At 35.1% G+C, this 16,715-nt stretch overlaps 1 protein-coding gene across 1 annotated transcript in view; it reads left to right on the forward strand.

The window, feature by feature from the left end:
• Window positions 1-16,715, forward strand: part of LOC110401113 (formin) — a 128,515-nt gene that overhangs the window by 101,465 nt on the left and 10,335 nt on the right. The window contains exons 14-16 of the mRNA XM_021401819.1: window positions 3,877-3,928; window positions 6,401-6,550; window positions 16,015-16,099. Coding sequence (XP_021257494.1) covers window positions 3,877-3,928; window positions 6,401-6,550; window positions 16,015-16,099 — 287 coding nt within the window. The remainder of the gene's footprint in view (window positions 1-3,876; window positions 3,929-6,400; window positions 6,551-16,014; window positions 16,100-16,715) is intronic.

Here is a 16,715-nt window from a genome sequence, read left to right on the forward strand (position 1 = left end):
CCCCCCCCCCCCCCAAAAAAAGAAAAAACACCCTATAATTAGCTAGTCTCTAAATGTCCATGAAGCATAAACTTTGTGAACCACATGAACTCAGCTCTGAAATATAAATCTGAGAGTTCTGATTTCTGTACCCCAACTGCTAGTTCTCTGAGCATTCTCATAATTTTGAAGATTCTCATTGCTCTGGAATGTTTATAAAAGTGATGAAAGGCTATACATGGGATCCTTCCGTTCTGAAAATAATAAGATACTGAAAAAAACCAAAAAGCTGTAATGGTCACAACTGGATCAGTAGACTTGGGTGAATTATTCTACTTAGATGGATTTGTATACTTAACAAATCCAGATTTTTCCATGCAGTGACAAACAGGGCAGATGTAACTGATAGCTGTGCACCCATTTTTCTTTCTTTTGTCCTCCACTCTTAGAGCAAGTTGTCTCATCCTTCTTTTGTCTGTTGGTTATTTGCCTTTGCCAGCATTCAGTCTTTGACACTATCCAATATTGACTTCCCTTTGTTCTTTTGGGAACTATTTCCTAGTACCCCGATACATGAAGAGATCTTGGTTTTGTTGTAGCTGGGAGCTGCTTTGCATATATTAGATGTGTTTAAAAGAAATATTTTCTGGTAATTTCTCAAGATAATGTTGTTTTTTCATCCTCAGCATGAGATACAGATAGGATGATTAAGACCAGTGGCTGGTCTTCAGAGCCTATAGCTACATTACAAAAAAATATTCCTACAGCAGATTAGAACTGCATATTTTGCAAGGTGTTTTCCTTTCAAACTCTTGCCTGTAAAAAGACACAGAAATTCTTTACTGACCCTTGCGTTCATATCTATATTAGAAGATACATTGACTAAGATGGATTAAGATAAATTGATTAAGAACCTTCATTTAGACATATCAAGAAAGCAAACTTCCATTTGACAATTCCCTTCATTTTGAAAGACGGTCAATCATAATAATTCCGAGACCAGACAGAAGGCTCCTTACCAGTTTAGAAGACATTTTGAAGGACTGATATCTAATCTACGTATATGTGATGTGTAACATGTGCATTTGTATTGCAGATGAATTTGGTGCAGAAAGATTGGATCTGCAGAATGAAACAGCAGTGACCTTTCTGTGAATACAGTATAGATTCAAATTTTAGGTTAGATTTAATCTGAGGTACACATCTCCAACTCATGTGTCTGAAGGGTCAAGCACCATTTTGGTCCTTTTGTCCCTGTTAAAGACTGGAGTGCATAAAAAGCTTATAAAAGCTTAGGCGAAGAATGGGCACGTTATTGGAATTCCTTCAAGAATTGCACAAAAGTGACATCCAGTGTAGGCAATATCTGAACTACAAAATCTCAGAGAGAGAATACTCAGGGAAAGGAGTATGTTTGTCCTTTTCTTTACCCTTAACAGAGCACCTGCTTTAATGTCTGCCAGAGGCAGAAATTGGGCTAGATGAGCATTTGTGCAGATCTGATGTGGCTGTGACTATGTGCTTAAATTAAGGAAATTGAGGTCAAGCATATGGTCTAAGAGTGAGAGAGTTACGTAGTTCCACTTTAACAAAACAACAAATCTGCTGCTGTCAGAGAAATAAAAATAAATAAATTCTTTATGTAATTCAATTTAATTGTTCTTGGCAATGTTATAAAATGAGGATTTATACCTTGATTGTGGATCTGTGGAGGAAAATACAGTGTTTCATGGAAACCTTTACTGATGTTATTGATAATGTTAGTTACTGCAGGTTGTGGACAGGGGGAAGAATAGCAGGATTCTGAGTAGAAGATTACTTAAGAATTGCAGAGTAGACTAAATAATTGCTCTATTTTCTTGTCTTATGCATCATACAGTATCTGTAACTCCTGTTTACTTAGAATTTGTTACATAGAGTTGTTCTTTTGTTTTCTTAACAAGTCTCAACATATTAATTTCAAAGACATACTTTTAAGTATTTATTGGGTAGACATGGTTATAGCTAAAGGTATGGAAAACACTATCATACATCTAATAGTTACTTTCTTGCTTCCTCTTTACCCTTATATTGGTACACAAACAAACACACTATCATATTAATGTAAACTTTGTGTGTTCTTTCCTAGAAGTCACATGTTCTTTTTTTCACTTTTTGTAACTAAGTTTTTTCCCTCCATCTTTCCTTAATGTGTTCTTAAGAGATTAAAATCCAGTAGGTCAATTCTTACACTGAACTTTAAATATTATCATATACTGTTCAATTTTATACACAGTTTAGCTTTTAACTAATTTGGCTTTCCTATATGTAGTTAATTCTGCATAGTTATAAACTATCAGAATTCCTGCTTATGTTTCCCGGTCTTGATGATAAAAAAAATATAAGAGCCATGAAAATAACAAACTAAGTATATTAGATGAACTTTAGCCTGAAACAAACACAATAAATCAGAGCTGCTCTACCTATTTCAGTTGTAGCTGTCTTACCACCAGGATTTGAGGTGGAGAATTCAATGGCATAGAATTATAGAATCGTTTGAGTTGGAAGAGACCCTTAAAGGTCATCTACTCCAACTCCCCTGCAATGTACAGGAACACCTACAGCTAGATAAGGTTGCTCAGAGCCCTGTCCAGCCTGACCTTGAATGTCTCCAAGGACAAGAGTTCCACCACCTTGCTGAGCAACCTGTTCCAGTGCCAGTTGCTGAGAAACCATTTCCCCTTGTCCTATCAAATATATATATAGAATTCCTTGTTTTCTTTACACAGCACACACAACATTGCTTTTTGCTTTTGCCATAATGATATAATCTTCTGAATAAGTATCTCCAACGCATTTGCCCAACATATGAGTAGAAATTACTTTGTTTTGTCAATGTTCAGCAGTGTTCTGAAGTAAACCAGTTTTTAAGTGATTTTACTTTAATACAAATCTCTGTGTAAGTACCATAGTTGTGAAATGGGATCATTCTGTATATATTTCTTGATGGCCTTGTCTGAAATAAAGTTTATAGCTGTAACTACATTTCATCAACATGTGCACTCCTATGGAGAGAGCAGTTCTTTATCTTTGTATCGTTACAGTGTCTGAATTCTGTTAATATTCGCACTTACAGAATTTATTCTGTTGTGAAATAGAAATAACTCTTCCCCTTCAGTAACATTTTTTTACGCACGTAGTATTCTGCTGCAGCTAAGTTGGCTATACTCTATACGGAATTAAGAAGAATTGATCAGCATTTTTCAAACAAAACTAGGGCTTTTGCTTGAGGAAAACACTGAAAAGCAGAGAATGTCCATCCTTTGAAAATCAAGCCCTGCAAGTAGTTCGTCTGAGCACTCTGTAACAGAGGGGTTCAGATTCAGTGACCATATTTCAAACTCTTGGCTGCTTTTTCAAAAAATTGTGTACATTTAAAACTTAGTACATGTGTTTTCACTTTCCAGCTTCCTGAACAAAATGTGATAGCTATATGGAACAGTTGGTGTTACTGTGTTTGGTACCTGTTCAGCAATTTCCAATTATTTGCACTGCAGAAATTGGTATAAATTTGTAAGTTCTGGTCAGCAACAATAAAGGAATATACACAACTTAGTGTTCTCTTTTTTCAAATCTGAATGTCAAGATAATTATTTCCTTTTATTCTGATTAATATATATTTCTATATATTATGGTATCAGATTTTAAATTATTTTCAAATCCAGTACACTTTATTGCTATGTTCGGAGCACAGATTTAGATATAATAAATAAAAATTGAAAATTAGTAAATGTTTATTACTTCTATTATATCTAGCTTGCAACCTATCCAATTTGGAATGTAAGGAATGCTAAATCTTTGTGATCTCTCAAACATTAAGGCAGTAATTTATATGTTTGAAATGTTTCTCACTAACAGCTAAAGAAGAACGTAAAAAAGAGGAGAGCAGTTTGGAAAATGCACAAAAATGGTAAGGTTTTTTCTTGTTTTTTTCCAACTGTTTGCTTTTGGTTAAAGATGTTATTGATCTAGGAATTATATAAAATAGGAAAAAGCATCCGTACTTCAAAGAAGTAATGCTTTCTGAAAATTTCTTATATAGTCTTCCAGGAGAAAGTTCAGTTAGATGTTTAGCCGAAGAGTCTCCTGTGTTTGAGGTTTTAATTACTGTCGACGATGAATTGAATCATTGTTTTAAAGAATACTGTAGTAACTGATTAACTACTTAATGTAGTAAAAGTATGTTTCACTGTCATGGAACCGTTTCATCACCTAAGCTATCTGAAAACTATACCTTGCTTATTCCAGAAGAGGCAGCATGTAGGAAAAATTAAGATAAGTTGATACATGGATAGATAAACTGTTTGATAAGTTAGTATTTCTAAAAAATATTGTGTAGCAGGTTATATTTTCATTAGATTGAAGTGTGTACTTTTAACGTTATTTATGTTAGCTATATCAGCTGAGGTAATTTTAGCTGTTACGCTTTTGGTTGTAAAGATAAGTTATCACGTTCTTATATGAAAACTAGAAAAAAAAAGCAAAAAAAATGCAAACTATTTTCTTCATGTTGCATTTATATCCTCATACTTTTTCAAGATTGTTTTGTTCTATTCATAAAAAATGTAAAATTATAAGACAGTTTTAAGAAAAGCTTGCAAAACCTTTTTCATGCATTTTTTGAAGAGCATCTATGAAAAGAATAATAGATTTATAGAATAATAGATACACAATACATTGATTTTTAGCTTATTTGCATTGCACTCAGTTGGCCAAATATTTCTCAGCTGTTCATACAGCTCAACTAGGGTAGCTGAGCAAGGAACAGTAGGACCAGAAGCTCCCTTTGCAGCTCTGTTTTATGTAACAGCAGCTCTGCTAACATCACACTCGCTTCTTCCTAGCTGAATCCTCCATTCCAACTGCAGCTGATAGAGCTGTCCTGAATTCTGAACTCCTCTGCCCCCCACCTCCCTCCTCCTCTGCCTTCATCCTGACACTTAGTGCTTTGCCCATTTTCGTGTTTCATCTTCAGATCTCCCCCAAGTAGCACTGTTTGCTTTCATTCAGCTTGCTCTTGCTTCCTGGGCTGCTTCCTGACTTTTAGGAGTAACAGATCTTTTCAGTAGTAACTTAAAATGCTGAATGTTTAGTTAGCAATTGAGAAACTTAAACTCAGTATCAGCCAACTAATTCCTTATGTCAACTGCAAATTAAATGTACCTTTGTACCCTGGAGAGCCTACTCTGCTCCAGAAAGGCCGCAAAGCAGATAGGACATGAAAACAACTGTGCCACAGAAGGAAGGTTTGTCAGTGTGTAGAAATTAAACAGGTCAGCCAGCTGTTAGTCAACAGTTTAGCCAATTTTCTGCCACCTGCTGCAGCAAATTGAAACATTTCACCTGAGACATGGACTGTCCTTGGGAGATCTTTGGGAGATTTCTCTCTTTTTCTGACTGTGTAGAAAGACTAACCTGAGTGTCTAAGTAAGGTGAACTCGCTCTATGCTCAGAAAAGTAATGTAAAAGTACAGATTACCACTGATCTTTCTTTAGACCATGAAAAATATATATTATTTTTAATAACTATCACCAAATCTTACTGGACTGTGACATCTGCTTTGGAGAGAGAAATGATTCAACCTTTACAAAAGTAAACATACTACTTTGTTTCATTTAGATCAGTCTCCCCATTTTATCTGCACAAAGCAATGTCATAAAGGTTAAATTAGCACAATCAGTTAAAATATCGTCAGAAGTATCTTCTGTAATAATAGACTACTTTGAAAATATTCAGCTGCATAACAGTTATAAAATTATTATGCATTATGCATTATAAAATAAAAGGGCATTGCCATATTTATAATGTTTTTTCATAAAGTTCATTGCTGTTATCTTCTTATTGACACACTTGGAAGGAGGCAATTTATTTTCAGTAAAATCCTTGCAAATTGATCGCCACTGAATGGTGGATTTTTTTTTACTGCTACTCAGAATTCTCCTTAACTATTTGAAAGTTATTTTTAACCAGAGCTGGAGGTTTTTCCCTTACCTGGTCTCTTCTGTAGTCCTTCAATAAAGAGAAATGGCAAAATACGGTCTCTATGGCACATTGTGAATAAAATTAAAAACATAGGTAGAATATAGCATTTCCTGTAATACAAGAAATTCAGTTTTTCTTCTTTACAACTGAATGCCCCTGATTTGACTGTGTGACATATCTCTGTGGTGGCTCATGCATCTATAAGTTGACCTCCTGAGAGTGAGGTAGGTGTCGGAAGGATAGTTAACGCTTGGTGTGAATTGCTGCTATGGTTTCCAAGGATAAGGGGAAGTTATGGTAATTACCAGCCTTGACTACTGAATCAGAAATCAGCCCTCAGAGAAACTCTTTCCCCTCTAGGCTTATTGTTGACAGTTTCTTTCCCCGCCCCCCTCCTAGCTTTGAAGAAACAGTGGGATACTTTGGGATAAAGCCAAAGCCTGGTGAGAAGGAGATCACACCAAACTATGTTTTCACGGTGTGGTACGAATTCTGCAGTGACTTCAAGACCATTTGGAAACGAGAGAGCAAAAGCATTTCCAAAGAGCGGTAAGGTTCTAATAAAGTCATTAATACCATTTTAGATGTCTGGGAAACTGTTCCTTCTCAAACCTAACAAATTATACTCCTATATTTCACAGGCGTCATTGTTTTCTTTCAGATCTAATGGACATCAAGGAAAGATTATTCCCTCAGGGTGCGTAGGAAAATTCACCAAAGGCATGCTGTCCCCACAAAAAGATAAACACATATAATCTGATAAATTACACTTTTGTAACCCCTTCCAATTACTAGCTAGTAAAATGAAAGGGGAGCTGTGCTAATTTGTAACAGATTGCTTCTCTGTGCATTTTCATGTTGAACTAGCCTAAATGAGGCGATATTGCTGTCGCAGACAGTACAGACAAATAAAAGTGAATGCTTTTCCAGTTAATATACTGCACTTGCATCAAAGGGAAGCCCCAGAGATTCAGGCCACACTTAGCACTGTGTTGAAGCCCCACGCTGAATTTACAGCACCACTTCTGACTCTTGGTGTCCTGCTGAGGACTTCAAACTACTTACCGCTAGATCTCACCACAGTCAACTGATTTTATTAGTTAGAGTAAAAAAATATATATATAAACCCTTCAATTATTTGCTCAGTTTTCTTAAAGAAGCTAAAAATCTTTTGCAAAGAAAAAATACCTATACTGCAAGTGAGAGTAAATGCCACGTTAATCATATCTCAATTCATTTGAAAAGACCTAGAAAGTGGTATTGTGGTCATGCTTTGAAAAAGAATGGACTAATCACTTTCAGCATGAAATATAGATCTAGGTGCGTATTCCAAAGTGACATAGATGTAAAGAAAAGATTTCTTAAAAGATCTTAGCACTTACATTTTACTTTTTGCTTTAAATCAGTGGGGAATCTTTGAGTCCTGTAAATGTAGATTTTTAAAGGACAAAATGGAGAAAATACAAATTCCTGATTGTCAACCTTATGGGGATTGTTTTATAGATGTTACAGGTTTTAAACTCTTGAAAGTTGTAGGTTTTTGTATCATCTGTATAATGGTTAGATTGATTTTAGAAGCTGAAAACTGTGAACATTGACAGAGAATCTTTTATTTCTTTGTCTCTAAGTCAATATTCAAACTGGTTTTCCAAATTAAAAAACATGTAAAGTTACTAGTCACTAAGCAGATTGCTCTAATCGTCTAAGGATCATATCATGGATATACTTCAGTTCAGAGAAAAAAAATCATCCAGAACATACATCCATTCCTTTTTATGTAGTTAGTACTCTGCTGATGGGATACAATTCAAATTCCTTCAAATCAATTGATTTAAAATGTCTTGTAAATGTTTGATTAATACATTAGAAATCTTTAAAAAACCCTCAAAGTTTCTTAAAACAATGTTCAAGAGATCGTTGTAAGTAAACTGCTGTATTCTTTGTTTTCCAGCTGGGATGAGATGAGAGTTACTCATTGTTTAATAATTATGTAAATAAAATGTAGTAGTAAAAATACATTGCAAATATTTCATCAGTTCCTTTAATACATACTTTTATTCCTATTCATGAATGTAAAACAATGACACTTGTTAGTATACTTCTTCAAAGTGCTAATTTCTGGAATATATAGACTTTTTTCTGAGTTCAATTTTTTTTTTATAAAGTTTCATTAACCTCAAAAGAACAATTCATTGTCATTTACATTAAAAATGTGGGGGATTCATCAAAACCACAAGCTGCTGAAATGAGGATCTTTGTGTAATAAGTAAATTAGAATGACAGAAGAGGTGTTTTCATCATCCTAAATTGTTTTGTAATGTGCTACTGAAAAGAAGAACCTCATTAAATCAGTAAATTTGAATGATGGGAAGACTGTTTTAATCATCTGAAAATGTCCTGTGAATTCGTGACCTTTTAAGGTTTTGTCTTACAAAGTATGAGACTTACTGTTGATGAACTGATGTCCAAGAAATTTTGAAAGAAAGCTCAGAGTCATTCTGCACATCGGTAACTAAAAACCTTAGTATGACAGGAATGGACAGCTGTCTTCCATAACTGGCTAATTAATTTGATGCACTATTTGTTTTGCATTTTTAGAGATGGTAATTAAAAAGAAAAAAAAGAAAAAAAAAAAGGTTATGTTTATCAACAATGAATTCTTTTGTTCTAAAAAAAAATGTTAAAGAGGAAAAATTGGTAATAAAAGTCAATATTTTCATTGCTGGGTTCTGAAACTAAGACTTTGATATCCTTATGTAAACGCTTTTACCATTACCTTACCCTTCAAATTTCAGGAGGAGCTGCAGAAGTGTAAAATGTATCTGAATTAAACTAGTCATGCTGATACCTATATGGATTTAATTGTTTACATTAGTAGGGGAATGTCAATATTGGATTATAATTTCTCACTCATAAAGTACGGCTAAAAAAATTCTAAATTTAATTATAATATGCAGAATTGTCAGTAATATGCCATACCAAATGTATTATTAAAAATGTATTTGCTTAAAATTAATAGTAGTGAAACTAGGTCAAAGAATGGAAGAGTGAAAAATTAATTTTTTTTACTCAAAACAAGCTAGCTTGTGTTGCATAAGAGAAACTACAAAAACTGAATTTCAGGGAGAAAGGATACCCCGTGTAACAAAATGACAGCCTCAGCTGCAAGAGCCTGTTTTGTCTAACATCTACTTTGCTCCTAAATGTAACACAACTGTAGAAATCTAATTAGATTAATGCTTTTTCATAAAGTAAGGGAAAACTTTAACAGAGCTGCCCAGCACTTAACTCACCGTGAAAATAAATTAGCTGCCTGCAAAATATAGTTGAATCATTGTCTCTTTCCTGGACAAAATTTGAACACCATTTAGAAAAACAAGACAGAATTACAGATAGATATCAAACCTAGATGAGTACAACAAATAAATGACTGTAGAGATAAAATGAAGAAACTTTTTAATATAGAGTGTGTGTGCATCCAGTTACGTCAACTGCTTCTTTTGGGTTCTTCTTCTTATAAGATTTTGAGATGCTAACCAAACTGATGTCCAAAACAAAGTTCTGTCATCTTCTACCATCGTAAATTTCCTATCTACAAGTCTCATTTCCCTTTTTTAGTCTATTAATTTTATTTTCAGTGAGTATGTCTATGCATTCACAATCAAAATAAATGTGTATTAATATGTGAATGTCTATCCATAAGTCCATTAAAGCATTCAAGATCTATTAAAGTGTATTTTAACAGAATATCCTAGCCAAGTCTGAATATGGGGAAACTTATAGATTAAATACATAAATGTAAAACAAATAGTTTGCAGTGATGAGTAGATAATCACAAAATGTAATGGCATCTTTTGCAAAATAAGTGTGATGAGGATTATCGTGTGCTTATGCTTTACGTATAAAACAACAAGATAGGAATGGAATTTTTGCTGTTAATTTTTCTCACTGCTTCAACTGCAAACATAAGATTGCAGCAATAGTTACCACACTAGATTAAGCCATTTCTTTTAGATAGAATATACATACAGATTTTACAGCTAAGGAACAGAAGTCAGAAAAGAAAAGAAGAACCAAAGTTTGTCTCAATGTCCAGAGAAGACATAGTCATTTGATAAACAGAAATACATTTCATCTTAAAAATAGGGTAAGTCCTGTTTTTAGAAGGTTCCTTTTTAATGCCTTTTTTTGTTCTTGAATTTTATCACTAGCACAAAACAAGTTGATGTTATCACCTTTATCTTGTGTAAAAAGCAATAGTTACTATTTTTTGAGGGGACACAAAAGCAATACCACGTTTAAAAAGCTGAAGCTCTGAATGTAGCAGTGTGAGTAGCTAATGGTGGTAATTGTCCAAACAATAAAAAGGACAGTGAACAGTGCCCAGTAAATTTTGGTTTACTGTAGTAAGTTGGAGTTGGCTATAGCTTTCTCTCTCTTTCATTTTTGGTGCACAATATTGGTCTAACTATCTATAAAGCTAATCTGTGAGGCTAACTTGCACCTAACAAATAACTGAAATTTGGCAGAAATACTTGCCACAGAGGAAGTAGTGGATTATATTTTTTTTCAATATTACAGTGAGCAATGAGGAAAAATAATATTTAGTTCAAGACATGACAGTTTTTGAAGACCAGATTTATAGCTTGATCTTAATTGTGAATTTCTCTCACTGTATCATATATATTGTGTGATATTATGCTATACTGCTCAGAACCTAATGAAAAAGATACAATAAAGAAGTTAAAAGCACAAAGGGTGAATGGGAAATAGTCGTTACGTACCTCATCTAATACAGCACCAAGTGAAACTAGGAAGTGGCTGGTGCAAGCCAAATATGATTGCTTTACAGTAGCCATACTTAATCTGTTCAACACCTTGCCACCAGATGTCCCAGGTGCCAAAAGTTTGCATTGCTTCTGAATGGTGACAGTACAAATCTGTATTAGAGTATGAAGAACTGTTAAACGCAAAGAGAATTTCCTGCTGGAAAAGTATTCAGGGGATTGTTACTGAATGCTTTGGCTGTCCTTATATGTTCCTTGGTATTTGGTGGTACCCAGCTCAGATGGAATGAAGTGTATTTTTAGTCTGAGCTGGTGTAGCTTTTAGGGGGCTTACCGTTTTTTTCTGAAGCACCAGATTTCATAAAGGCATAAAGAGGTAAAATTTCTCACCTTCTAACAGATAATCAGTAAATCCAGAAAAAAATAAAAGCAAACTAAGTGTATTAGCATTGAGATTTGGAGAGAATTCCGCTGATAACTACATCAGTACAAAGATAGAAAAATGTATGTTAATGAACTTTTATTCTAAATACGATTTAAAGATTTGATCGATAATGATCAAGTTCTTTTTAGAAGGCTTGGCAGGAGGCTTGACTAGCCAGTTGTATTATACAACACAGTGATAGAAATGGACAACGATCTAACTTTAAAGTCTGTTATAAGGCCATTGTGATGCTAACCAAAGACTTTATCAAATAATCTGTCAGACTAGGTAAAACACAAGGATATGTCTTCTAAAATTTTGAAACTGCAGTGTAGACTGCCATGTTTTACAGGCTTACAGTGTTTTCAGGACTCTGTGCTGTTACTTAAGGACTACTTATGGTCTGCATACAGAAATTATCATATGGCTGAGAGTCGTAAGGCATATAACGTATGAAAGGAATTTGAGCAATGGCGATAATTCGTAGTCTCTCAAGGGGAGTCACTGTTGAGCTGTGTTAAGGATCTGAGGTGGCTATGCTGAGCTCTAGATTGAACACCTGATGCTGACCACAGCTATGCCTGCTTGTTTGTCTCCACCCATATCTGGGTTACATATTTGGATTGCACAACAATTCCTGTGCTGCCACAGTCCTATGGGAGAAGTTTGTACTTCATTTCACAGATAGCTCAAGTGGAATGATCATTTCAAGCTATTTCATAACTCTCAGCTAACCACCAGCTGCATGGAAGGAGCTATAGAAACAAAGAGAACTGATTATACCAGAATATCAAGAGTTGGGACAGAACCAGATAATGTTGTCTGTCTTCACACACCAGTAAGATCTAACATTCAAGAGGAGCAATTGGCTTGCTCAGGCGGGATTTTATGTATCCTGTGGGCTTTCAAGTGCAGAATGAGCCAGCTCACACCTTCTGTCTGGCTGGGTAGGAAGCATAAGTGAACATGACAAGAGTTTATCTGCTGAGTACCTGGCTTCTGAAGAAAATTTTAATAAATACAAGCATATATTTTAGTTGAATTTCTGTGTTGGAGTTATAAATTAAAAAAAAAATGATGCTTTTATTTTTCACTAATATGTTCTAATTTAAGAGGCGTGACATGCATCTAGTTTACAGGGAAAGCCAACTCCTGTCACAAAGAGGCAGGAAAAAAGCAAATTATATTCCCACTGATTATAGTAAAGATTCAAATATAATATTGGAGTCATGAGTCTCCCTATTAAAAATACATTTCTTTGCTCACTTCATTCAATTTTGTATTCCATATTCTGTGATACTGTGCTACACTGCTCAGCATTGCAGTTGACACCACATCATCTTTATTCATTAGGATATATTGACCTCTTTTGCTCACCACTGAATGAGAGTAGTGTTTCTTTTGAACACAACCATGTTGTGGTTGATCAGATTTCAAAGCTTAAGTGACTTGCATTCTTTAAATCTTCTTTTTTCTTCTCTGAAACACACTGAAACACCAGAACTATTAGTGTTTAATGTCTTGGAATGGTAAGTAGACCTGAGTTGTCACATTCACTGATTAATGCTGCCCAAAACACAATGTGTGAGGAATATCTATTGCCTCCTCTGCTGAGATTATAAAACATGCCTTAGAAAAGCAGGCCTTCCCCGAGGTGACCCTGACAGTAAATCTTCAGCTGTTTTCTGTAAAGACAAGCCGTTGCTGTTTCCTCTGCAAAAAATATTTTTCCAAGTTTACAATTAGTCGTTCTTAGACTGCTCTGCCCCTTGAACTGCGCAGTCTCCAAGCTTTGAAAAGTCATGGCTGTTATGCAAAGTCCCTGGTGACTGGAAAAAGGGAAACATCACTCTCGTTTTCAAGAAAGGGAGAAATGAAGACCCAGGGAACTGCAGGACAGTGAACCTGAAATAATGGAAAGAAGTATACAAATTAGTCTACTGCCATTAGGCAAATTTATGGTTTTAAATTTGGATTGTTTTCATACTATTTTGTTTTTCTCATTTCAACAATAGTGCTTCCACACACAGTAGCCAGTTCTAGTACCCTAACCATGTTTAACAAAAAAAAATTTAATTTATTAGACAAATTTACAGTGTGGATGCTTCACTGATGTAATTACTGAGCTAACTGCTTTGCTAATAATTGACTTTAAAAAATCCCAGGGAATTATATTCATCTTATATTATGCACTTATCTTTCTGAGAATGCCTGCTAATCTTATCAGTCATATGTTAACAAAGTGATTTCTTTTCTCCGTAAAAGATCAAAGTGTAGTACATAATGTCTCTCTGAACCAAACACCAAATTATTCAAATAATTTCAGTGAGCTGGTTTATTTTTATTATCTATTCCAAACTATTCATTCTATGTAAAAAAAAATCCAGATTTCCTGGAAATAGTGTAAGTATGGAATAAAACACACTGAGCTACACATAAATCAGCAACAAGCATAATTTTCAAGACCAGGAGTTTATAAACCCTAGAATTCACCTTTCAGCTGAAAATGTGGACTCAAAACATTTAAAGGCTGTACAGAAAACTCTCCTAGGACCAAAGAGAATGTGATAGAAAAGAAAATGTGATTGAAACAGGGAAAAGATTAGAAATGGATGCCTCCATTTGACTGTGCTGAACCTGTGTACATACACCTGAAATGCATTATCATCTTTGCATAAACTTTATAACTGTGAGGAATAGCATGCTGTTCAGTGGCTACTGTCATCTATGAAAAAGAAGCAAACTGTACTGATGTCAATGGTTTACGGGTGTTTGGCCCGGTTCTGTGACGTATGGGACAGGGGACCCATGGACCCACGCCCTGGGAAAAGGGAAAAGGGAAAAAAGGGTAAGGAAATGGGCCTGAGAGCAAAAGCAGCGGCAACAATCTGAGGAGGAACAAACTAATTTACTAAATAAGATATCGGAATGCAAAACAACACACTATAATACAATATAATTACAATTTAAGCTGATAAATCCAATACAGAGAGAGAGAATGTCCAAAAATCAAGGTAGGCCTTACTCTACTACTGACGATAAGACGGCTGGGGAGCGAGGTGCTACCAGGACGAGAGTCAGGCAGAAAGAGAAAGGGACGAGGTCTTGTGATCTGCAAGTTTTTTTCTTTTCCCTCTGGCTGGAAATGGTAACAGAGGAGAAAAGTACCCTGGGGAATGTAGTAGTCCTTCTCTTCTGAGAACCAGGTACACACACTACATGATGTTATGATGTGGAATACCAACAACCGAAAATCACAAAACCATGACAACTGATTAACAAAAAATTGTAAAAGGGTGTTGCAGCTTAGTTGCTTGCTTGACACAGAGAAAGCTAATTAAGTTTTAGAAGGACTACAGATATATTAAAATGTATAGGATAGTAATTTTATCTTGGTGTATTTGAGGTTGTACTTACAGCTAGGAATCACAACAAGGAATATTATTTTCCAACACTGAATTTTGATGAACACAATGGGGAATTTATGAATGTGTTCTATGTTTTTAAAAAGATGTCCAGAATCGGGTATGCTGATAATGTTACAGCAAGGAAATACACATCAGTAATTGCAGCTATAATCCACTTTCCTTTTTGCTTTTCTTCCAAAATTCCTCAAAAATTGAGTGTGTCGAAAGTGGGTTGAACTCGACGTGGTATTTTAAATACTTTATGACTGGCCGTAACAATTATTTCTACTAGTGGAAAAAATTAAATAAGAGAAGAAAATACAATTTTTCAGTTTCAGAGTGCCAAGAAATGTGTTGTTTGTAGTAAAAGGCTGATCTTGTGTGCAAACTCAGTGAAAACTTTGTTGCAGAGTTCTTGCCTGGAAAAACGCTTGCAATTTCTTTCCCTCTGAATATTGCATATTGAATTGTAAAGTAGGTGCCTGTAGCATCAGCATTTTAAAGGCACTGATAGCTGGCCAGATCCTGTCTCAGGCATGCTAAGAGTTTTCTTTCCTTTTTATCACTATTTAGCACATAATTTCCCCTGCCTTTTCCTCTGTCTGAAAGAGGAAAGTTAAGTCCCTTTCTCCTTTCCTTCTTGATAAAATTTCTGGTTGTGTTCTTCTCATTAAATCATTACAGAAACAAGGGATTTAGGATCTGCAGAACAGTAAGATCAAAAGGCAAGAATAGAAACAATGGAATCAGATCTGTGTTCTCTCCCCTTATTCTAGTAGTGGTTTTAGTAGACTGGTGTGTAGCTGTGCACGCACAGCTGCCTTAACTATCTGTACACAAGAACATCTTCTAATTTGTGTCCCTTCCTATCACCACATCAGTGAGATTGGCCCAGCAATTCCATGTAAAGCAACAAGGAAATCATTAAGATAAAAACTGGCAGATACTTTCATTTCAAGATCTTCAGAGGAAATAGAGTGTACAACCTAGCAAATGTCTTGCTAAAATATTGTATTCTATATATACAAAAGATCTAGCCAGCTAGCTTGTGAATGCTTTTCAAAGTATCTTCTTGCCTTCCTACTGCAGCTGTTTTGATTCCGTACAACCCTGATCCTAGAAGAAAGGAGAAATGGTTTGCCTGCTGAGATTTTCAGTGAGCAATGCAGACAGACTGTACTTTTGCTTTTGCTTTTCTCTTCAGTTAAAATGCACTCTGATCTATTTTGGTACTTTATGAAGTGCCTTTGAATGCTAATTAGTATTCTGTTTGGTTAATGTGTCTAAAAAGATTGGTGGTGATACTTCCTGCAGATAAAATATATATTAAGCAGACCTAGAGCAGTTTGAATTTCTTTGAATCTAACAATGTCTTTTGTGTATATTTTGTTTCAGAATTAAAGTGGCTCAGCAATCAGTAAGCAAGTTAACTGCAGAGAAGAAAGTTGAAACAAAGAAAATCAATCCTACAGCTAGCCTGGTATGGTCTCTTTCTCAGCATGACATTTAGAATGTTTTTGTGACACTGTTCTTGTCATTCAGGATGATGGTGGGTTTTTGTTCTTGTTGAAGCATAATGTAGAGTTCTTAGTTTGAACGTAGCAGGTTGTTACTCTTCCCACAGAAAAAAAATTGTAAAGCTTATGCCTTATAATAGTCCAATAGTAAAGGTTAAAACTTAGTTTAGTTGTGCCTAAGCATGGCTCTGCTATTCTAGACAACAAAATATAATGAGACCTTCTTTTCCGGTTTCTTCCCTCTTGCTGCTAAAGTCTCTTGTATTTTCTTCCACGGTATTTAGTGCATTGGGGCTTACTGTATACATTTTAAAAATGAGAAAGTGTCTTCTTTCTTTAAAACCTTACAAAATGTTTGCTGTGTTGAATAGTGGTAGAAGGGTTCAAATCCTCATTTTGTCATTAGTGTTTCCCAGTTTTTTTTTGATAGGATGCAGAAAGAGGACTAATAATTTACACTGCAGATAAAACTGGTCTTTATCTTTCTGCAAAGCAAAGAATTCCTCAAACTGTGGGATGCAAGAGAGTAAGGGAAGGAAATGTACACGAAGGAATCAGTAAGTTATTTCCATTCCCAAC

This window comes from Numida meleagris, chromosome 6 (genome assembly GCF_002078875.1).
Source record: "Numida meleagris isolate 19003 breed g44 Domestic line chromosome 6, NumMel1.0, whole genome shotgun sequence".
Taxonomy (NCBI): Eukaryota; Metazoa; Chordata; class Aves; order Galliformes; family Numididae; genus Numida; species Numida meleagris.